At 46.9% G+C, this 24,233-nt stretch overlaps 1 protein-coding gene across 2 annotated transcripts in view; it reads right to left on the bottom strand.

Annotated features, from left to right (window-relative positions):
- The window catches only part of TP53BP2 (tumor protein p53 binding protein 2), a 70,233-nt gene that overhangs the window by 39,710 nt on the left and 6,290 nt on the right, over positions 1–24,233 (bottom strand). Inside the window, exons 1-3 of one of the 2 annotated variants that reach the window (XM_062210441.1) lie at positions 20,505–20,527; positions 5,997–6,144; positions 603–716 (exon numbers count right to left, since the gene is read on the bottom strand). In XM_062210441.1, coding sequence (XP_062066425.1) covers positions 603–716; positions 5,997–6,144 — 262 coding nt within the window. In that variant the 5' untranslated portion in view covers positions 20,505–20,527. Of the gene's footprint in view, positions 1–602; positions 717–5,996; positions 6,145–20,504; positions 20,528–24,233 lie in introns of those variants that run through there. The other variant, XM_062210442.1, reaches the window with a different exon arrangement.

The following is a 24,233-nucleotide window of genomic DNA, read 5'->3' on the forward strand; positions in this document are numbered from 1 at the left end:
CCCCACACCGGGCCGCACTTAGCCCCAACCAGCCTCAGCGCTACTGGCAGTCAGCGCCCTGGTGAACATGTGCCCCGCTCCAAACAGCAGCTCGAGCTGCCCACCCACCTCTGTCACCATCATTTTCAGACTATTTTGCCTCTTACCTCAGAGAAATCAACTGTTTTCAGATGAGAAATCCCTCAAGTTGCCGCCACAAAATGGCCATATTTAACCACACCTGCCACCACTTTCTGTCTGTGGTAATGGAGGAGGGAGCCCCCATCTGGTGGAAGAGGAGTCTCTCCATGAGGGCTCAGACAGCAACCCACCCACAGCGCCCCCACCCCGGGCAGTTCCAACTTGCTGCCCCACCGGCTCCTGCCCTCCTGCATGTAAAAGCTGTAGTCTAACCTCTCCCCTCTGCAGTTAAAACCAGTCCTGCTCTCACCCTCACTGAGAGCCAGGTCTCAGAGGAGGGCTCTGTCCCCACTGCTTCAGCTTCCTCCCCCACTCACCTCTCAAAGCACCTGGGCTCCTCATCGAACGCCAGCTCACGCCCAGCCACTCCAGGAAACAGAAAAAGGCTGAGATATGGGTATGTTTCGTAGGACACTACCTACCAATGTCTCTGCTGGGGGCTCGTTCATGACGAAGGAAGAAACGGACTTCATTCCTCTGACTTCCAAATCGTTGAAGAACATCAAACATTCGCTCGTTATCAGCAACTGGGCGTTCTAAAAGAAATGGGTGGGAATTCATCAGCAGGTAAAGGAAAGACACATTATCTACATTTTCTATGGGTACAGGAAGGACAAACACGGCACCTGCCTGTGGATACACATTATCTACAGGTGAAAGAACTACAAACACAGCCTTCAAGCAAAATATGCATAATGGATGTAGGAAATAGCATCTTTGATTTTTTTTTCCCATTAAAAGAACTCAGAAAATGAGGTCTCACAGACCTCTGACACACATAATCATTGACAAACCAAAGGAGTCCTAGAAAGTAACGATCCAGGCCAGCTGGCAAGAGCAAGTCTTACTCAGTAGGCCCCACCAGCCACACGCAGAGGGGGCATTTACCATCTGTGGGTTCCATCAGTGTCTGTAACCTAAAAAACAACTATCTACATAGCCTATTCTTACTATCTTTAAAAAATATGGTTTTTATTGTGGGATGTTGTGAAGCTATTCCTAAATTATCTTGCAAACAATGTTTAGAAATCAGACTTGGCCATTTCCAAGCACAAGGCTATTTATTACTGTGAACTTATGTCTCTCTGGCCCTCTTCCAGCACCAGAGCCAGTTGTCAGAAATCTGCTGTACACAGAAAGAAGAGCACAGCCCAACACCTGGTAAGCTGCAGCTGCTTCAGGAAAAACAATGTTATTTTAAGCTCTCAACAAATTTTCCAGTCTCAGGAAAGAGATCTAGATGCAAATATCAAACATATTGTTTGAGAAGACAACTGGTTAAAATCAAAAAGGTAATATTGTCAATATAATTTTTAAATATGGGATTGTGAAATGGCCCTAGAAAACTTGACACGTTTATCAGTAATCAAAGACACTATCTCAGCACCTTAAACAAACACCGTGGCAGAAAATGGAGCAGCCAAGCCTTCAGCAGTCAATTAACCCGAACTTAATCTGCCTGGCTACAACGGAGTGCAATTCTGCTTCCACACTGACGTGACACAGATAACTCCCCTTCTATAAACCAACTAAGATGCCCCCCCACAAAAGGAAACACCCACAGCTGAGGAGAAGCCTTCCAAAAGAAATGTTGAAGCCCTCATCTTCCCCCCACAAAACACACACACACACACACAGTTGTACCCACAAGAAAGGAGGTGAACTCACAGGCTCTGGGACTAGAGAAGGCAGAAGAGTCACCCGTATTCCCCACTGGACTGCCCCGGCAAGAAGTGGGCCTTCTTACAAGCTGCAGGCACAAAGGTCCCAAGATCCAGCGTGGGCCTGCTCACCAAGGCGCTCCTGCTCTGTGGCTAGCGCCGGGCGGCGTCCAGCATCCTTTTCCCCTCTGTCACTGCACTGACTGCACCGCAATATATTCAGAGGCTGAGACTGCTCTTCCTGTGCACTCTAAGATACCTGAACGCAGTAGCCTTTTCTGTATTCCCCAAAACCAGGCACAGTCCCTAGTACCAAGTAAGCATCTAGGAAATACTCACTGAGTAGCAAGAAATGGAAACAAAAGAACGGGAAAAGAAAAGACAAAGTAAGACATACAACATCTATAGAATGAAATAACAGAACACGTCTACTTCTTTGGTGTGAGAAGGAATTTTTCCAATAGCACAGAGAGAGGTATGAGATCCAGAAGAGTTTGTTAAATGCCCACGAATCCAGAGAGACACAAATGCTTTCATGAGCAGAAGATGTATGGAAACAATCTGAAAGGATGGGAACCCAACGACTAAGAAACAAATGGAAAATGGCCAAAATGCAAGTTTAAACCAAAAGCTAGTTTTCAGTTTAGAAAAAGTACCATATTACACAATAATTGTTGATGAGGGATAGTTTTAGAAGTTACGGGAAAGACCAGGAGCTGATACAGCATTTGTGGAGAGAAATTTGAAAACACAAGGAGGAGACTTCAAAAGGCTCATGGTTAAATGCCCATTATGAAAAAATAATGTAGCTTTCAGAATTTTTTTCACACCTAAATATAAACTGATCTTTTGACTCAATCCTCCCACGAACCTTCTGAACTACCCTTATACATGCAATATTATTTATTTATTTATTTATTTGGAAGTCAGAGTTACACAGAGAGAGAAGAAGAATAGAGAGAGAGACAGAGGGGGTGGGGTGGGCAGAGGATTAACCAAGTGAGCCATGGCGCTGGCCCCAGTATTTATCAAGCTCCTACGAGGTCTTAGACACTACCCTTGGGCTGGAGACACAGGCTAAACAGCGTCTCTCTATCTCTCTCTCTCTCCTTAGGTACTCTAATGTAAAGTGAGGTTATAGGCATTAAATAGTCAGTAAGGGGCGGTACTGTGGAGTAACAGGTAAAGCCGCCACCTGCAGTGCCTGCATCCCACATGGGCGCCAGTTCAAGTCACGGCTGCTCCACTTCCCATCCAGCTCTCTGCTATGGCCTAGGAAAACAGTAGAAGATGGCCCAAGCACCTGGGCCCCTGCACCCATGTGGGAGACCCAGAGGAAGCCCCTGGCTCCTGGCTTTGGATTGGCACAGCTCTGGGCCTTTGCGGCCATTTGGGGAGTAAACCAGAAGATGGAAGACCTCTCTCTCTGCCTCTCTTCTCTCTCTGTATAATTCTGCTTTTCAAATAAATAAATCTAATAAATCTTTAAAAAAAAAAAAAAGCCAATAAAAGACACACACAAGTCAGAGAGTAACATGGTCTGTAGATTATTAAATCAGGGTGATGTGGGCTGGAGCCAAGACCACCACCTAGGTCTCCCATGTAGGCAGCAGGAACCCAAGTACTTAGGCCACCATCAGCTGCCTTCCCAGGCCATTAGCAGGAAGAGGGTTAGAAGCAGAGAAGCCAGGACTCACACTAAGCACTCAGATATGGAATGTGAGCATCCCAAGCAGTAGCTTAACCAGCTACACCACGACATCCACCACCTCGTGGCTATTTAAGCAGCTTGCTCAGAAAAAACTTTTCCAAGAAGGTAACATTTTAGCTGAAATCCAAATGACCAGAAGGCTGGCAATGACAAAACCTGGAGAGAAAGCAATTTAGGTAGTGGGCAATACAGACACTTAAAGCCTAGTTCCAAGGGTTCTAAAGGGGAAGGGGGTGGAGCTTAGGAATATTTTTAAAAGCTGGGACAGGTACAGTGGCAAGTGGGTTAAACCACAACTTGGAACATCCACATCCCACATCAGAGTGCCTGGATCCAGTCTCATCTCTGCTTCTGAGCCAGTGCCTATTGATGAGCACCTTGAGAAACAGCAGGTGCTGGTCTGAGTACCTGGGTCCCCACCACCAATGCGGGAGACCCCACGGAGTTCCCAACTCTTGGGTCTGGCCTGGCCCAGCCCCTGTTGTTGCAGGCATTTGGGAAGTGAACCATGTCGCCTCCCTTTCAAATACGTAAAACTGAAAAGCCGCAGGAGGCAGCAAGGAGGAAAATGGTACCAGATGACAGCAAAGACAGTGAATCTATCAGGCTTTTATCCTGAGTAGAAGAAAAGCCACAAAAGAGCGCCGGCACACCAGGTTCTAGTCCCGGTCGGGGCGCCGGATTCTGTCCTGGTTGCTCCTCTTCCAGTCCAGCTCTCTGCTGTGGCCAGGGAGTGCAGTGGAGGATGGCCCAAGTCCTTGGGCCCTGCACTCCCATGGGAGACCAGGAGGAAGAACCTGGCTCCTGGCTTCGGATCGGCGCAGTGGACCGGCCACAACACGCCGGTGGTGGTGGCCACTTGGGGGGTGAACCAATGGAAAAAGGAAAACCTTTCTCTCTGTCTCTCTCTAACTCTGCCTGTCATTTAAAAAAAAAAAAAAAAAAAAAAAAAGATTTTTAAACAGGATAAAGTATCCAATTTTCTTTTTTTTTAAGATTTATTTATTGGAGCCCATGCTGTGGCATAGCGGGTAAAACCGCTGCCTGCAGTGCTGGCATCCTATATGGGCACCAGTTTGAGTCCCAGCTGCTCCACTTCAGATCCAGCTCTCTGTTAGGGCCTGGGAAAGCAGTAGAAGATGGCCCAAATCTTTGGGCCCCTGCACCCATGTGGGAGACCTGGAAGAGGCTCCTGGCTCCTGGCTTTGGATTGGCAAAGCTCTGGCCATTGTGGCCAACTGGGGAGTGAACCAGAGGATGGAAGACCTTTCTCTCTCTGCCTCTCCTTCTCTCTCTGTGTAACTCTGACTTTGAAATAAATAAATAAATCTTTTAAAAAAGATTATTTATTTGGAAGGCAGAATTACAGAGAGGCAGAGGCAGAGAGAGAGAGAATATTCCATCCTCTGGTTCACTCCTCAAATGGCCACAACAGCCGGAGCTGGGCAGATCTGAAGCCAGGAGCCAGGAGCCTTCTCCGGGTCTCCCACGTGGGTGCAGGAGCCCAAGGAACCTGGGCAATCTTCTACTGCTTTCCCAGGCCATAGTAGAGAGCTGGGTCAGAAGTGGAGCAGCCAGGTCTCAAACCAGCAACCATATGGGATGCTAGCACGGCAAGCCCTGGCCAACAATTTTCATTTTTAAAAGGTTACTTGGGCTTTTTTTGTACAAATGATCTATTCAGCTCCTATGTGAAGGGAAACAAAAATAAATATCCACAGAGCATGCTGCAGCCCTTCTAGAACATTTGACTGTAGGAAAGAGGAGTAAAAGGACTTCCCTGGTAAGACGTGAGGGCTCGGCAGGAGCCAGATAGTGTGGATGGGGTGCACTCAGGGACCATAGTGTGGAACCTGCCCTGAGGACGCATAGTACCCACAGGAGAAAGGAAACGGGGAGACAACTCAGAGGTGCAGGACCAAGGTAGAAATGATGAAAAATTACTCCCCTATCTACAAACTCCTGTGCAGCCAGAAAGAAACCAGGCTATCCCATGTTAGAGCTCCAGAAACTCAGAGTGAGACCAACTACAAGGCTTCCACCATGGCCTCCTGCCACTGAACTTCCTCATCACTAAGCTGCTCTCCCCCAGGGCCTACAGGACTCAAAGATTGGGCAGAATGTCCAAGTTCTTGTTAAGTAAAGCCTACACACACACACACACACACAGCACCACACGTGACTTTGGCAACTCTGAAGCTTCCCCAGGTACATTAGTCACCTGACCTATGACCTCTGATATTTTATTCTGAAGTATCTTCATTTAATTGCAGAAAAACAGCTAAAGACTCCATGACACACAACAAGCCAGACTGAGAACCCCATTCCTGACTGACACTATTCCAGGCTCTGAGTGCAAACATGGACATTCACACACGGCACTGTGTTCAACTCGACAGTGAGACAAGACGGCAGAACTAAGGCACAGGGCATCCGCCTCCTACCGCAGCCACACCACACTTCAGCCAGGTGGCACTCGCTCTCGCCAGGCTCTTTACACAGATCCACCACATCACGGCACGTTGTCTCTGGGGTAACTGGAACTTCTGTGAAGTGCTGCTCGTTGTTACTGAGGTATACGGTGAGAAACATCTGCAAACAGGAAGAGAAACACTGAGGTTATCGTACTGTCTGCAGCGGTGGTATTCCCCTTAGATTCTGTCCTCCCAGTGAATCTCAGTGGGGAGTGCAAGTGGACGGCACCACAGCCCGGCGGTCCCCTAGCTCACGTGGGACCAGAGGACCTGCGCTCTCCCTGCAGTGCCTGCAGCATCCTGAGGGACCCCGGAGTACAAACTGGCTCACGGCCCAGTATGACTCCCATCAAATTTGTTTTATTTATGCTATTTATCAAACACTTCTGTAGTTTTTAGTATGTGCCCACCCACACTACAAATAAATTCTGCTACCAGTCCCTAAGGGTTGTTCAGAAGATCCCACACCCTGAAACTTATAACACACAGGCACTTTCTGGAAGGATGATAGGAAGCTAACTCAACAGCTTCTGGAAGAGACGGGGACAGGAGACAGAACTTGAGAGAATCTTGCCTTTATATCATGTGCATACGTCCCCATTCAAAAACTGGTGTTTTTAACCTAAGATGTTTTAATCAAATTAAGTAACCCACTTTCAAGTATAAGATTTCATTAGTAAGGTGTAAGCAGAAATGATAAGCTATTAAGCTAAAATTTACCTGAATATTCAGATAAGCAGAGAATTAAAATTCATTAAAAATCTTTCTCCCAGTACAAAGAAAGACTGTATCTTAAAAACACTGCTACTAAAGAATTCAAGCTTTCACACCTATTAAATTACAAAAGTATTGTGCTAACTCCCAATGCTGAAGAAACTGAGTGAAACAGCAAATAAATTTTTGTTAGGAATACAAATGACTAAACCTCTACGATCACACAGTTCAATGAATACACACTCCATGCAAATCAATACATATGAGGATATAAAAAGCAGTAATAATTTCAAAGAGTTATCCCACTGCAAGAATTTATCCTGGGAAAATAATTTTTAAGATTTATTTATTTATTTGAAAGTCAGAGTTACACAGAGAGAAGAGAGGCAGAGAGAGAGGTGTCTTCCATCTGATAATCCACTCCCTAGATGGCCACAATGGCCGGAGCTGCGCCAATCCAAAGCCAGGAATCAGGAGCTTCTTCCAAGTCTCCCACCTGGGTGCAGGGGCCCAAGGACTTGGGCCATCCTCCACTGCTTTCCCAGGCCACAGCAGCGAGCAGAGAGCTGGATTGGAAAAGGAGCAGCTGGGATTCGAACTAGCACCCATATGGGATGCCGGCGCTTCATGCCAGGGCATTAACCCGCTGCGCCACAGCGCCGGCCCCGGGAAAATAATTCTAACTAAAGAAAGAGTGTAATGTCTATGGCACACGCACTTGATAGGCTGGGACAGTCTTTTATAATAGTTAACGAGCATGCTAAACCCTGGGGAGAGCTGGAGCTCTAAGATTACTACAGAAATAGCAGAGTGAGTAGGATCGGACTGTGGAAACAAGAACGTCATCTAGCAGCCACAGGGTCTGCCAACAGTCATACAACCTCTCCTTCCAGCTTAAACTTCTCCACTCGTGACCCCAGAATCGTGAAAGCTACACCAGACTAAGGGGGTGCCTGTGTAGAGGTGAGGGTGGAAATGGCTTAGCCACGGGCTCAGGTGCCTCAAGATCTGGTCAGAGTTAGAGGACACACGCACAGGGAAAGAGAAGGGCTGGCAGCTGTGGAGCTCCTTTTTGTACTAAAACCATGTTTCCAGAAGGAAGTCAAAGTTTCCACTTTTTGTAACCAAAGCCCTTAACTCTTACATCTATAACATTAAGTGTAACTCAGAAAAACAGTGGATACTGTTTGAAGAAACAATCTTTTTAAAACCTTTATGGAGTTTTCCAATATAAGCCCAGAAGCTTTCAAGTTAACTGGAAAGAGTTTTTCATGTTCCAACAAACTGTAATACTATTTTTTTTTTTTAGTATTTATTTACTTATATGAAAGGGAGAATCAAAGGGAAAGAGAATGGGAGAGTCAGGGAGAGATATCTTCCATCTACTGGTTCACTCCCCAAATGGTTGCAATGGCCAGAGCTGGGCTGATCCAAAGCCAGGAGCCAAGAGCTTCTTCCATTTCTCTCACCTGGGTGGAAGGGCCCAAGTACCTGGGTCATCTTCTATTGCTTTTCCAGATGCATTAGCAGGGAGATGTAAAAGTACAGCAGTCAGGACTCAAATCAGTGCCCATATGGGATGCCAGCACTGCAGATGGCAACTTAACCCACTACACCACAGCGCCGGCCCCTAAACTGTACTACTTAAAGACAGTTTTAGGCCTCAACTTAGCCAACAAGTCAGCACTTAAAATTGCTACACAGAAATTAAAAAACCTTGAAAAATAATGAAGATTAATGAAGCTTGCATAATTCTTCCCTACTACTGCTCTGGCCAAAAGAGGCCACATATTTAATGATGGAGACCAATAACTGATATGTTAATATCAAACAGTACCTCGCCATACTCCCCAATGTCTGTCACTTTAAAAACAGTAACCGCTCTCAACGTAAATATGCTGGAGACACTGTCTACATACTGAACACACGCTATATCAACAAAGGAGAGCCTATTATGAAAATTAATTGCACACTTCACCTTTTAGTGCTTTCAAACACATTATCTCAGAAATTTACATCAACTCAGATAAGCAGAGCAGGTATTATTTTCTCTTTATAAATGAAGAGGGACTCAGAAGTGAGCTACTTTGTCACTGAAATGAGAAGGTCAAGGTACAATTCTGCTCCTCTGTTCTTTGTTGTACTCTTTAAGCTGTCCTTCATAGCAGGAAGATATCAAGAAATGCTCCAATTAACGACGGCAACCCAAATTTTAATAGAGATCTGGCCTTTTACTTTCTGGCAAACCAACAGCTTCATTTATTTAAAAGTATAATTACTGGCATGTGCATCAGGCCTAGCAGTTAGGACACCTGTGACCCACATCAGAATATCCGTATCAAGTCCTTGCTTCAGCTGCAGGGTCTAACATCCTGCTAATGCAGGCCCTGGGAGGCAGCTGGGATGGCTCAAGTGACTGGCTCCCCATCACATACATGGATGACCAAGAGTGAGTTCCTGGCTCTTGCCTCTGACCCAGCAAAGCTCCATCCACTACAGACATCTGAGGAATGAATCTCAGTCTCTCAATCTCTCTCTCCCAAATTAAAAAAAAAAAAAAAAAAAAAATTAATTTTTTTTTTATTTTTATTTTTGACAGGCAGAGTGGACAGTGAGAGAGAGAGAGAGAGACGAGAGAAAGGTCTTCCTTTGCCGTTGGTTCACCCTCCAATGGCCGCCGCGGTAGCGTGCTGCGACCGGCGCACCGCGCTGTTTCGATGGCAGGAGCCAGGTGCTTATCCTGGTCTCCCATGGGGTGCAGAGCCCAAACACTTGGGCCATCCTCCACTGCACTCCCTGGCCACAGCAGAGAGCTGGCCTGGAAGAGGGGCAACCGGGACAGGATCGGTGCCCCGACCGGGACTAGAACCCGGTGTGCCGGCGCCGCAAGGCAGAGGATTAGCCTGTTGAGCCACGGCGCCGGCCCAAAAAAAAATTTTTTTAAATGGAGTTCAATTACAGCTAAGAATGATGAGAGATGTGTTCCCTTTAAGGTTCCTTTTCCCACAGGATTAACCTGGCACGAATGGCAAGTGCATGACTTGACCCCACTGCCACCTTTCACGTATGAAGACTGCCTCTGTGGGGATTTCAGTGCCTGTACTGCGGTCTCGATGCTAGGCAAGCACCATGACATTTCTGCGGACTGCCAGGGAGGAGATCTGAGGTCACTCTTAATTAGAGAACAACCTCAGGGAATTAAGTTCACCTCCTCACCTTCAAAATGAGTGTTTAGTTCCCCAGTAGCCACCACTTAAGAAGTGTTTACCAGGTGCCAATAGAGGCCAGCATTTTGCAACTGCCTGCCAGGTGTCACATGATCTGCCCATACCAATGCCCATGCCCCATTAGCTTGTTAAGCCTCATCTCCTTCTAACTCCCCATATCTTCTCTGTTCCCCCAGCGTCCCCTGTTCCTCAAATGGACCAGGTATGTTCCCACCTGGGAGCCGTGCACTTGCTGTTGCTGTCGGCAGTGCTCTCTGCACTGTGCCAACACACCTCCTTTCCTCATTTCCTCAGGTCTTAACTCCAATGTCACCTCTTCCTGAGGCCTTCCCTGGCCACTCCCCCTAAATTCCAGCAGCAAACACACACCCTGGCTCGCTCCCCAGATTTTTCTCTCCTTGGCACAGTAGCTAACATACCCCGTATTACACTAATCTCATTTTTATAACCTGGCTTCCCTTAGAACATAAGCTCCTAACACTCGAGGGTTTTGTCTTTGTTCAGTGCCATAACCTCAGCACCTAGAACTGTGTCTGGGTGTCACAGCAGGTGTCAAATCCTGCCGATGTTACTGCAGGTGACTGATGAAGACACTGAAGCACAGAGAGATCAAGTGACTTGCACAGGCCACGCAGCTATTAAATGGCAAAGCCAAGATCCAAATCCAACCTCCTCCACAGCCTGAGCTCCAGCCACTACTGTTCCCTTGCTGTCCCCTTCCTCAGTAGTATCCATATACTCTGAAGAATATGGGCCACACAGTGCCAACTGCATCACTGCCACTCACTGCTTTTCAGTGACCTCCTGACGCCACCTGACCTCCGGGTTTTTCTCACAATGACGTTTCTCTCACGGAAGGCTTGCACAGGTAGCCCGCCTGCCTGCAGGAAAAGGGAGCGCTCACTTCATCACATCCAGTACGCTGTCACGTGTAAGGCACAGCCAGACTGCAGAAATGTTAGTGCTGCGGGCTGCGAAGTGAGGGGAGCACATCTTGGAGCCAGTAGGGGGAAAATAGGAAAGAAAAGGACCTTTTTTTCAGGAATTGCTAAATGGTGCAGCGTACAGAGAGCGGCAAAGCCAAACACCCTGAAATTACAGAGCGGTCTTCTCATCTCTTCCCTTGCCGCTGCAAAAGCCGTCTTACTTCTGTCCCAGCACTCCTTTCGTTCAGTACGTATGGATCATCCACTGTATGATCTGGGCTCCAATGCAGAAATAATCAGAAACAGCTAACACTGCACACAGTCCAAAGCTGAGAGAGAACTGTGTGGAGAGGGACATCCCAGCCCACAGGAGACCCCGGGGAGGGAGGGAGTAAAAACCGCCCCCACCTTATGTCCTCCAACGAGTCCCCACTGGGCAAACCTAGCTAGAAGCCAGATGGCGAGAGAAGCCGCTGATGCGGTTTCTGGAAGTCATCCTCCTGAGGCACGAAGCAGGGCAGGGGAGATACAGAGTGAAGACAGAGGGTAGGGGAACAAGCAAAAGACGGCCAGCATCACAGCACTCCTCTCCCACTCTGCAGTCAGAGAGGGCTCTGGGAGATCAGGCAACCAGCTCAGAGCAGTGAGGGCACAAGACCAGCCTAGGTCTCAAAGACCATGCAGAGGGAAGGGAACCTCGGTCACCTCTGCGGAAGGGGAAGGCCACAGCAGAGGGAACAAGAGGAAAGGATTACAGGAGATTAGTTCAGCGAGGCAAGTGGAAGCCAGATATGCAAGTGTTTATAGGCCAAAGGTTTGCAAACCTGGGCATGGACACAGGGTTGTTAAGCACAGATGCTGGGACACACCCTAAGAATTTCTGATTCATAGGTCTAGGGTGTTGACCGAGAATTCCGCATTTCCTAACCACCTCCCAGGTGATGCTGATGTGCTAGTCTAGAAACCACACACTGAGAACCGCGGCCTAAGACCACAGCAAGGGAGCTGGATTTTAATTTTGAGACCACTGGAGGCAAATCATTAGAGACAGAAAGTAGATTAGTGGTTGCCAGGGGCTGCAGGAAGTAGAAATGGAGGGTGATTGCTAACAGGTACAAGACAACTTTCTGGAGTGATGAAAAATTTTGGAAATTATAGCAATAGTGGCATAACCTTGTGACTACAATAAAAACCATACTTCAAAATGGTAAAAATTTCATGATATGTGAGTTATGTCTCAATTTTTTTTTTCAAAAGGAGGTCACTGGAGGGTTTTGAACAGGGTGTGCAAATGATCTATGTTACTTTTTAAAAAACTCAATTCTGGCTGCTGCATGAATGACTGGAGGGAGCCAGGGAAGGAAGTCCACTTAAGAGATCAATGTGGTGCCAGCCCCTGGCTCCTATATGGGCACTAGTTGGAGTCCCAGCTACTCCTCTTCTATCCATTTCCCTGCTAACAGCCTGGGAAAGCAGTAGAAGATGCCCCAGGTCCTTGGGCCCCTCACCTGTGTGGGAGACCTGGAAGAAGCTCCTGGCTCCTGGCTTCGGATCAGCCCAGCTCAAGCCGTTTTGGTCATTTGGGCAGTGAACCAGCGGACAGAAGATCTCTCCTTCTCTCTGTCCGTAATTCTGCCTCTCAAATAAATAAATCTTTAAAAGAGAGAGAGGGGTAGATGCAGCCCCACTCTGTAATATGATTGTAGCACAGACTGTGGAAAACAGCAAAGGTGGCAAGAAAGAGCTGGATTTCAGTCACATTTTGAAGGCAGAGCTATCAGCACTTGCTCAAAGGACAGGCTATGGGATGTGAAGACAGAGAGGAATTAAGATGAATCTGGACTTGCAGATTAACCAACTGGATCAAAAGGGGTGTAATGTATTGAGATGAGGAAGGAAGAACAGGTCGAAGTAGGGCCCACAAGACAGGGACTTCAAAATCCAATGAGACAACTAGCAGACATTATTCAGGACATGTGAGGAAATAGGCAAATGCTTGCACTTGACATCAAGAGACCAGATCAGAGCAGCCAGAGACAGGAAACAGAGCTGAGGACTGTGCTTTGGGCTAGGCGGACAACAACCCAGGGTGCCATAGCAGATGCAAGCCAGCTGAGGAACCTGAGCAAGAGTCATCAGTAAAAAAAACAGAAACCCAAAAGTGTGGTGCAGCAGAAACCAAGTTAAAGAACATATTTCAGGGGCCGGCGCTGTGGAGTAGTGGGTAAAGCCGCCACCTGCATTGCTGGCATCCCATATGGGCACCTGTTCTAGTCCCAGCTGCTCCACTTTTGATCCCGCTCACTTCTATGGCCTGGGAAAGCAGTGGAAGATGACCCAAGGCCTTGAGCTCCTGTACCCACATGGGAGACCCAGAGGAAGCTCCTGGCTCCTGGCTTTGGATCGGCACAGCTCCAGCTATTGCAGCCATCTGGGGAGTCTCTCTGCCTCTCCTTCTCTCTGTGTAACTCTTTCAAGTAAATAAAAAATCTTTTTTTTAAAAGATTTATTTTATTTATTTGAAAGACAGAGTACAGAGTGAGGTAGAGACAGAGAGAGAGGTCTTCCATCTGCTGGTTCACTCCCCAGATGGCCAGAGCTGCGCCGATCAGAAGCCAGGAGCTTCCTCCAGGTCTCCCACGCAGGTGCAGGGGCCCAAGGACTTGGGCCATCCTCTACTGCTTTCCTATAACTATACTTCCTATAACCTCACCAAGCTAAAATACCTCTCATGGTACACAGAAAGAGGATTTAATTAAGAAACAGCAACATCAACCAAAGCATCCAGTCTCTCAAACCCATACACACAGACACTTAACCAACCCCACCACAGCTTAGAACACAGGAAAGAGTTCAGGAATGAGATGTAGGTTGTTCCAGTCTTCTGGAATCTTCTGCCTCCTGCTCCTCAGGGAATGTACCCCAAGAGCACCAGTGGGTTTGATCCCTAATTCAGAAATGCTCTTGCCTCAGCTGTGGCCAGGCTGCCATCCCTCTCCAAGAAGTATGCTATGCTGTTTGGTGGCCTCACCTAGGACTGTTCCTTCAGGTATCCCCAGTCTCTGAGGGGGCAACCCTTAGGGGTCTTGGAGGAGCCCCTCTCAGGAGCCATGGGGACACTACATCGCTGAGTCTCCCCAATAATGCATTCCAACGTTATAACAGTTCTCAGAGGCCCCTTATGATTTCTGAGCTGCGTCTGTCATCAAGAGTTTACTCTTGGGGCCACTATACTGCTTTGCAAAATCTCCACCCATTTTCCTGGGTAATGTCTGCCAAGGTTCTGTTAAGGCTCAATTTTTTAAAAAAAGATTTTTTTAAAAAGAGCCACAGAGAGGCAGAGAAAAAGATAGAGACAGATAAATAGAGAGAGAGAGAGAGAGGTCTTCCATCCACTGGTTCATTCCCCAAATGGCCACAACAGCTGGAGCTGGGACAATCTGAAGCGAGGAGCTTTTTCCAAGTCTCCCATGTGGGTGCAGGGGCCCAAAGACTTGGGCCATCTTGTACTGCTTTCCCAGGCCATAGCAGAGAGCTGGATCGGAACAGGAGCAGCAGGACTTGAACTGGGCTCTATGTTAAACCTGCTTCCACACTAAATGAGTGTATTACTTTTTCTCATGCCATATTTCTGACATCAGCTCATCAGTTTCTATCAGCCAATTTAATTATTTAACGCAAAATGAGAAAAATCACATCAATGGGATTTTCTGTTTTACATCACAGTTTCTCTATACATCTCTATACATCTGGTGATGTATAGTTAAGTTAGAATTTGGAAATCAACAACAAACACATGAAGCCTCAATCCCATCTGAACAATACTCTGTTAAAGTTAATCAGTCACACATGGAGCATCCTGGCCATTCACTCATTATCTAGAGTACACACTCAGATGCGGGGCTGGCCAGCATTCTTGGGAGGAAACGATACACTATGAAAGGCTTACATTAACTGACAGGAAAATTCACTACCTTCTGAAAACCAGGGTGTTAGCAGCAAGCAGTCTGCCAGTCTCAGGGTCTGGCAATCAACTTCTTGACATGCGTGCGCGAGCTAACAGCTCCACCTTGAGACGCACAGGCATGATCAGAAGAAGCTCCTGGCTCTGTCTTCCTCTCAACTCCTTACTGACTTCAACGCCTTTCATTCATTCATCCATTTGTATTTACAGGGCACACAAGCAAGTTTAGACAACAGAAATAAAGTGATGAGAAAGCTTGCATCCTTTTCAGCAGACAGAACAGTAATACACAAGGGACACCAAAGTCCGCAGAGGGACGTGGTAGAAAATTACAAAAGAAAGGCAGGAAAGACAGTTGCATAATCATGATGGGGAAGGGGGCATCCGAGCTGACAATGAAAAAGCCGAGCTGACAATGAAAAAGCTGGGCACTTGCAACATGTAGGGGAAGGCATCCCATGAAAAGGCCCTGCCTGGGAAGGAGCTAGGACTGCTCCACGACTAGACTGAACGCCACTGCACTGGAGACGGGGGCCTGTGCCAGTGCCAGCGGACGGCCACCAGGCCCCACCTCACACAGCACCCTTTGTGTCAGGAACAAGGAGTGCAGGCTTTGCTGCGAGGGAGTGGGCATTGGAGCAGTGGTTCTCAAAGTGTGGCCCTCGCCCAGCAGCATCAGCATCACCAGGGAACCTGTCACACACAACGTCCCAGGCTCCCACTCCAGGCTTTCTAAATCAGAAACACAGGGGTTAATCACAAGTTTGAGAATCACTGCATTAGACAACTTTTCCACAAGAAAATAACAAAAAGCTAGGTTTCTGAGTGATCTGCTATAAGCAATGGATAGCATTAGTTGTTTGACTAGCAGATAATAGCAATATATATCAACTGTACAGTGTATTAATCATTATAATGCCAGAGATAACCCAATAACAGCAGAACACCATGATCCATAACCACCAGAATGTATCTTGCATATTTTGAATTTAAGAAAATTCCAATAATAAAAAATAAAGGATGAGTATCCCTTATTGCAAATGCTTGGAAACAGAGTATTTTATATTTGGGATTTTTTCCCCATATTTTGGAACATTTGCACGTATGTAATGAGATACCTTGGGGATGGAACCCAAGTCTAAATACTACCTTCACTTACACACATGGCCTGAATGTAACTTTATACAATGTTTTAGCACACCAACAACACATCAGGTGAAGTCAAGTGTAAAATGTTTCACTTGTGTCATGTTGGTGCTCAGAAAGTTTCAGATTTTAGAGCATTTTGGATTTCAGACTTTCAGATTAGGAATGCTCAATCTGTATTGAGATCTCCCACCCAAGTACTAACAAGGCCTGACCCTGCTTAGCTTCTAAGATCAGATGAGATCGGGCGCATTCAGGGTGGTATGGCCATAGACTGTATTAAGATCTAAAACCAGGGTTCAGCATTGGGGAGCAGCGGGTTAAGCTGCTGCTCTGGATGCTGTTTTGAGTCCAGGCTGCTCCACTTCCCATCCAGCTCCCTACTAATGTGCCTGAGAAAGCAGCAAAAGACAGCCCAAATGCTTGAGCCCCTGCAACCACATAGAAGACCCAAATGAAGTTCTGGGTTCCTAGCATCGAATGGGCCAGCCCCAGCTGTTGTGGAGTGAACCAGCAGATGGAAGATATCTCTGTCTCCCCCCTGCCCCGCGTGCCTTTCAGATAAATAAATCTTAAAACAAGAAATGTTTATCCATAAATGCCTGGCAGCACTTAAAAGGAGGCTTTTTCAATGCCAACGTCTCAGATGAAAAAACAAAGCATTCTGTTTTTTTGGGGATAAATTAAGACATCTTCTCTCTCCTTTTCAAATTTATTCAGATAGGGTTCAAATTGTGATTATACCCTCAATGTAACTCACCTTAGGCTACTTTGCTCTCAATAGCTCATAAACAATCCATAAGTAAGTAATGAACTAAAAATATATATGTAGTTAATTCTTATCCTGCCAACTATTTTGTAAGTTTGATGTTGGCACACTTCCTTCTAAACCAAGCCCCGCTGTTTTGTAGGCATAGGTCTTACCCTACATAAAGGTACTACACGGTAGCCTGCCATTTGCTTCTCTCCACTTGGCACTCTATTTTTAAGATCCACCCGTGATGCTCTGAGTACAACCAATCCACTGCTTCTAGTTCTTTCCTTCCCTTTTTTTTTTTTTTTTTTTTTTTGAGATTTATTTTTTTAAAGAGTTAACAAAGAGAGGTAGGGACTCAAAGAGGTCTTCCATCCACTGGCCCACTTCCCAGATGGCCACAACGGCTGGAGTTGAGCTCCTGACGCCAGAAGCCAGGAGTCAGGAGCCTCCCCCTGGTCTCCACATGGGTTCAGGGGCCCAAGGACCTGAGCCATCCCCAGCTGCTTTCCCAGGTACTTCAGCAGGGAGCTGGATCAGAAGTAGAGCAGCAGGACACGAACCAGCACCCATACAGGATGCCAGATCCACATGCCAGAGCTTTAACCCACTGCACCACAATGCTCACCCCTAGTTCTTTCCTTTTCACCTCCCACTTTGCTATGGAAGTGTGGGCAAGAACTACCCTGAGTGAAGACAATCAAAGTTAAGAATATTCATTCATTCACCCAAACAATATTTATTAAACCCTGCAATGTGTCCAATGCTGAGTTGATGCAAGAAGAACAAAAGTGGAGCCCACAAAGCCCACAGAACAGTGAATTTCCCCAAGACACAGCCCAGGTCCAGCGAGAACTGAAGACAACCTAACACAGCATGTAAGCAGCCAATGCAAGCAGGAGGTTGACAAGCAGGAAGAGAACATGGGCAAGAGAGACAAAACCCAGCTCGCCATCCTGACTGCAATCCTGGCACGGGCCAGATGAAGGAAGGGACAGGTCAAGTCTCAACCCACCAGCCCCAGACATGCTGCAAAACTTGCAACAAAGAAACTCGTTTCATACACACATAGTGAGGGCAACCTTGGGGCAGTAGAGTGGGTCATCGGGTGCGAAATGCAACAGGGGACAACTTGCTGTGGGCAAAAGGAAGGAATCACATCTTCAGCCCACAGAGAATCCTAACGCAGATTCCTTTAGGATCCTGTAAGAGGAAGTACACAGATCCTCCCAGGATTCCAAAGGCAGGCTGAAAAGTCAAGGGCAAGCAGACACTCCTCCATGGCACACGGAGCCAGGCGATCCACCACGGCCAGTGAAGTATTTTAAACACAGATATGTTTGGTGCTCTTTTGATCATTTCTACTATGTGGCAAACTGGACTAAAAATTCTGGAATGGATAAGTAAGACTGAGACAAACAGGTTGAAACCCACTAGGCCAGACTACATAAAGAAACGTGGCTCAGGGCTCAGGGGTTTGCATGCAGTCCTGTAAGAGAAGGTAGTCCGGAAGAGTTCTGGGTGGGAGAGTCACGGTGCTGGTGCAGAGAGACCACCATGGAAGCAGTGGACGCACGAGGGAAGGTGCAGGGAACAAGTAAGACTAAGTGAGGGGTGCAAATGAGAGCACTGCACCAGTCCAGGCAAGAGGCTGCACACAGCAGAAAGGAGCCCCAGGCCTGGAGAGAGGGCACTATGTCACAGGGAACAAACAGCGGGCAGAGGATGAAAGGAAGGGAAGCAGGATGATCACCCAGGTCTCCTGCTGTGGAAAGCAGCGAGCAAACCTATCAGGGAAAGAGCCCATCTGCAAACCATTATCCAAAATAGCTACCCTTGGGGAAGTGCTGTGGCATAGCAGGTAAAGCCGCCACCTGCACTGCTGGCATCCCACATGGGTGCTGGTTCGAGCCCTGGCTGCTCCACTTCTGATCCAGCTCTCTGCTGTGGCCTGGGAAAGCAGTAGAAGACGGCCCAGGTCCTTGGGCCCCTGTACCCACGTGGGAGACCCAGAAGAAGTTCCTCGCTCCTGGCTTTGGATCAACACAGCTCTGGCCATTGTGGCAAACTGGGGAGTGAACCAGCAGATGAAAGATCTCCCTCTCTCTCTCTCCCTCTCTCTCTGCCTCTCCTTCTCTCTGTGTAACTCTTTCAAGTAAATAAATCTTAAAAAAAAAAAATAATAATTGCTTCTGGGGCCGGCACTGTGGTGCAGCGGGTTAATGCCCTGGCCTGAAGCGCCGGCATCCCATATGGGTGCCAGTTCAAGACCTGGCTGCTCCACTTCCTGTCCAGCTCTCTGCTGTGGTCTGGGAAAGCAGTAAAAGATGGCCCAAGTCCTTGGGCCCCTGCACCCACGTGGGAGACCCGGAGGAAGCTCCTGGCTCCTGGCTTTGTACTGGCGCAGCTCCGGCCGTGCGACCATCTGGGGAGTGAAACATCAGATGGAAGACCTCTCTCCCTCTCTCTCTCTCTCTCTCTCTGCCACTCCTCTCTCTGTGTAACTCTTTCAAGTAAAATAAATAAATCTTTAAAAAAAATTGCTTCTTTCTAGGAAATGAACCAATTTTTCCAAAATTACCTGAGTATTCAAACTAGCAGCTTCATCTGGATGTTTAGACACTGGCATGGAGAGACCTAATGCCAGCTCTGACTTGATTTTTCCTAGATCTGTCTACTTTGTAACTGTCAGGAAAAGGGAAATACAAATAATATAAAAGCACAGAGATTGAATAACTTTGAAATGGAAAAACATAGAAGTCTCCAGAATAGTTTAGTCATGTAAGAGTGTTCTAAGGGGCCAGCTCTTGGCTTAACAGGTTAAGCTGCCACCTCCAACACTGGCCTCGCATATAGGTACCAGTTGGAGTCCCACCTGCTCCTCTTCCAAACCAGCACCCTGCTAATGCACCTGGGAAAGCAGTGGAAGATGGCCTAAGTACTTGGGCCCCTGCACCCACGTGGGAGACCCGGATAAATTTCCTTGATCCTGGCTTTGGATCAGCCCAGCTCTAGCCGTTGCAGCCATTTGGGGGAATGAATCAGCTGATGGTAGACCTCTGTCTCTCCCTCTCTCTGTAACTCTGCCTCTCAAATAAAATAAATAAATCTTAAAAAATCATTGTTCTAATGCATTTATTATGGATTCCTAAGAAACCTGAACACCTCATTCAGTTTTAAAGAACCAGAAGGCTTCCTCTCAGCCTGTTTTAATTTTACTTTTTAATTGAAAGACAGACAGAGGCAGGGAGATTTTCCATCTGTTGGTTTACTCTCCAAATGCCTTTATCAGCCAGGAGTGGGCCAGGCAGAAACCAAGAGCTGAGAAACCAATCTAGGGCTTCCCACGTGCATGGCAGGGTCCAGGTACCTGAACCACCACCTGCTGCCTTTCGTGGTGCACAGTGCAGGATGCTGGAAGCAGAGTGGACTCAGGGCTCGAACCCAGGCACTCCAATGTGAGACCTGAGGGTCCCAGCAGCATCTTAACCACTGCACCAAAATCCCTCCCTCAAGTGTAAATTTAAATCATTCTGTGGAGCTCCTCAGTTCTCTGATGATATGATTTAGTTTCTCTTTAGTCCCAGAGAAGGTGCTTGTGGCTACGGCAGTGACCTCTGCCCTGGTCCTATTTCAACCCTGGGTGAGTCTTCCTGCTTCTTCACTCACTTCAGGGCTTCCAAATGTCACTAGGACAAGTTATTAGAACAGGTGACAAATCATGTTAAGTTCACCTCCAGTTCTTACTATCAGCAGGCCTGCAGTGTGGTAAAAGAACCCTTGCTTCGGATCAGCGTGGTGTGCCGGCCGCAGCGCGCTGGCCACGGCGGCCATTGGAGGGTGAACCAACGGCAAAGGAAGACCTTTCTCTCTGTCTCTCTCTCTCTCTCACTGTCCACTCTGCCTGTCAAAAAATTAAATAAAAAAAAAAAAAAAGAACCCTTGAATTCACTTCCACAGCGATGTTCTAAGCCCTTCCCACTCCTGGCCAACTTCCCAAGTCCCACTGGGCCCCTCGGAGATCCATTCCCCACACAGCAACAGAGTGAGCTTTTCTATAAAGCAGATTTACTACCTGGAGCTCCTGTGGCAGCTACCAGTGCGCCGGCCCAAGACAAACCCATAAGCTGGAAGGTCTTCAACTCTGCTCTTCCCACTCACTCCTTGCTATCAACCTCGAAGAGCCTCTGGCCCAGTCCCTGGGAATTCTGCAACTTAAAATGCTCCACCCACAGCTAAAATGTCTCCTCTCCAGCCATCCAAACTACAGCAGCTTTTCCTATCACATTACTCCCCAAATCCCACTTAGCGCTCATGCTTCTCTTCTTTGCTTATGGTCGGTCCCCACACACACCCAAACTCCCCAGAAAGCTCCATGAAAGGTAAGCTCCTTGAAAATTGTCCAGTGGCTCTTAGAACAGTGCCTGGAACACAGTGGATGTCCCCAAAAGGCCATCCAAAAATAATCATCCAGTCTATGAGAATGAAAAACAGTAATTAACGTGATTTCATTCCAAATCTGCCACTAATTTACCACCAACAAATTCCTCTGCCTGCTGAATCACCACCCGCTGCACAGCCCAGCAGCTACGAGTGAAGCATCATCCCTGCACGCCACTTGGACGAGCCTTCAGGTCATTGCCGCTCCAAGCGGGTGCTTGGCCATGGTGAGGATGACTGCCATCTCCCAGCACCGGTCACGTTTCCCTGCACTCAAGGTCTCCCAACGTGCTCACTGCACTTCAGCCATTCTCCCCACATTACAGATACCACCTCCAGGAAGGTGCAGTCCAACACTCCTGAGTCAGGGGTTAATTAGGACGCTCCTTCTCTTTCCCTGTAGATGTGGGAGCCCTGTGATCTCTACGGATGGGGAACAGAGTCACTGAGATGTTGCTTTCACACAGGGAAAGGTAAGCACCTCCATTCATATCACTTGAAATGACAAAACAACTATTTGCCAATCTCCTTGTCCAGTTTGGATTTAAATAGGGGAAAGATGTCTTCAACTTTTTCTACTTCAAAAATAATTATTGTTGACTATGAGAACAGGTATTTGAAGTTACATCATGGCTACTGTTTGCCATGTCAAGTATACAAAAGGGAGTCTGACCCAGGAAGCCACAATCTTTTTTTTTTTTTTTTTTTTGGACAGGCAGAGTGGACAGTGAGAGAGAGAGAGAGAAAGGTCTTCCTTTTCACCCCACAATGGCCGCTGCAGCCAGTGCAGTGTGCTGATCCAAAGCCGGGAGCCAGGTGTTTCCCCTGGTCAAGGACTTGTGCCATCCTCCACTGCACTCCCAGGCCACAGCAGAGAGCTGGCCTGGAAGAGGGGGAACCAGGACAGAATCCGGCGCCCCAACCGGGACTAGAACCCGGTGTGCCAGCCAGGCAGCCACAATCTTCAACAGAGCATGTATCTGCAGGAGGACCTGCTTCAAACTCATTTCTGCCAGTGACCAAAAGCAAATTACTTAAATCCTCGGGGCTTCTTATTCCAGCTCTGTTGCATGAAAATGGGAAAACCAACTTCACAGTGTAATAAAGACAGATTAGTTGGGAGGACCAAGCTCAATCCCTGTGCACAGTGTTAGGCACACAAAGGGACTCTCAGGGGAGGTGCCTTCACCTGCCCCTAGGAGGGCAGTTGCAGAACAGGGCATGGGACCCCCCCTACTTTACATATAAATTGCCCATTTTACTGTGGAAGACAGGTAAATTGCCTTAATCTTTTCTAAATTATTACCACTAGTAGTTAAAATTGTTATTCTAGAGGCCAGCATTGTGGCATAGCAGGTTAAACTACCACTTGCAACACTGGCCACCAGTTCCTATCCAGCTCCCTGCTAATGTACCTGGAAAAGCAGTGGAAGATGGCTCACATGCTTAGGCCCTGCCACCCTCATGAGAGACCTGGACAGAGTTCCAGGTTCCTGGCTTTGGCCTGGCCCAGCCCCAGCCGTTAAGGCCATTTGGAGACTGAACCAGCAGATGGATCTCTCTTAGGGCAGGCACTGTGACCTAACGGGTAAAGCTGCCACTTGCAACCCCAGCATCCTATATGGGCACCAGTTCCGAGTCCCAACTGCTTCATTTCCTTTCCAGCTCCCTACTAACGAGCTTGGGAAAGCAGCTGAAGATAGATGGCTTCAGGCCCCTGCACCCACGAAGCTCCTGGCTCTGGTTCAGCCTGGCCAAGCCCTGGGGCATTTGAGACCATTTGGGGACTGAACTGTCGGAAGATCTTTGTCTTTTCTTCTCTCCCTGTAACTCTGCCTTTCAAATAAATAAATAAATCTTAAAAAAAAAAAAAAAAAGGAAAGGAAAAAGACCTCTCTGTAACTCTGCCTTTCAAATAAATAAAATCTTTTTTTTAAATTGTTATTCTATAACAGTTTCTTCATGATGGTTTTTAACTTGTCTACGCTTGTGCCTTAAGGGATTTCTGGTTGAAATGTTTGAAATTGAAATGAAGTAGCAGTACTAAGTTATAAATGTGATTCTAGAGAATAATTAATATATGCATTTCAAAAGTAAAAGTTCAGCACCTACTGGTCAAATAAACATTTTCATTACAAATCTAGTTCTATTATCATTGGAATAAATCATCTGTTTCTGAATATATTATGTAGAAAAAGGTTAAACATGACCACAGTTGCTAAATCTGTAAAGCTACTTTCCCTGCCCACCAGCTAATAATGTTTAGAATTAGCATTTATTTGCTAAGACCATTTTCTTTTGATAAGACCTTAAGCAAAGTGTTCTAAGAATCCCTGCCTCCTTAACACTCTGTGTTCTTAAGGGCCGTGCTCGTGACCTGTCCCAGTAAGATGGAGAATTTTCGCATCTCCTTTACAATCCAACTGCAGTACACACTTCATACACACTTCCATCATCTGTGTTTTCCTTTCCCAGTTACATCTGATAAGAAAATTGTTCTGTTCATTACCTAGCACATCATCAAAGAACAAGTATTTAAATAATGTTTGACTGGATTAAGTGGCATGAGCTGGGAAGAATCCTCTGGATTCCTACACCCTTATGTCCCATTCTTCTTCTTCTTCCAGATACCTGTTAGAGGAAGGTGGTGAGAGGTTTCTAACTCTCAGTGACAAACTGTGCTAGCACAGGCTGGCTCACAGCTCTCCTACCGGAGCTAGACAGGGGCTGAGCAACACAGGAGCTTCAAGAAGCGTTCAGCATTAAATTAGCTTTAGAAAGACTTTTCACAGAGTGCCACACATTGTGGTAGATTACCAAAAGAGATAAAGGTCTACAGTATTCCTTAAAAACTCCAGGAAACAATGCTGTGTTTTGTTTTCACTGTTGGGATAGGGGGATGAAGAGAAGGAAAACAATTCTTCCTCCTAAAAGCAATGTATAAATAAAAGACCTTCTGCATCCCTGCCAGACTAAATACTCTTTAATTTTTAAAATATAAGCAGGCATGTATTTATGCATATTTCTTTGAAAAAT

This window comes from Lepus europaeus, chromosome 14 (assembly GCF_033115175.1).
Source record: "Lepus europaeus isolate LE1 chromosome 14, mLepTim1.pri, whole genome shotgun sequence".
NCBI classification, from domain to species: Eukaryota; Metazoa; Chordata; class Mammalia; order Lagomorpha; family Leporidae; genus Lepus; species Lepus europaeus.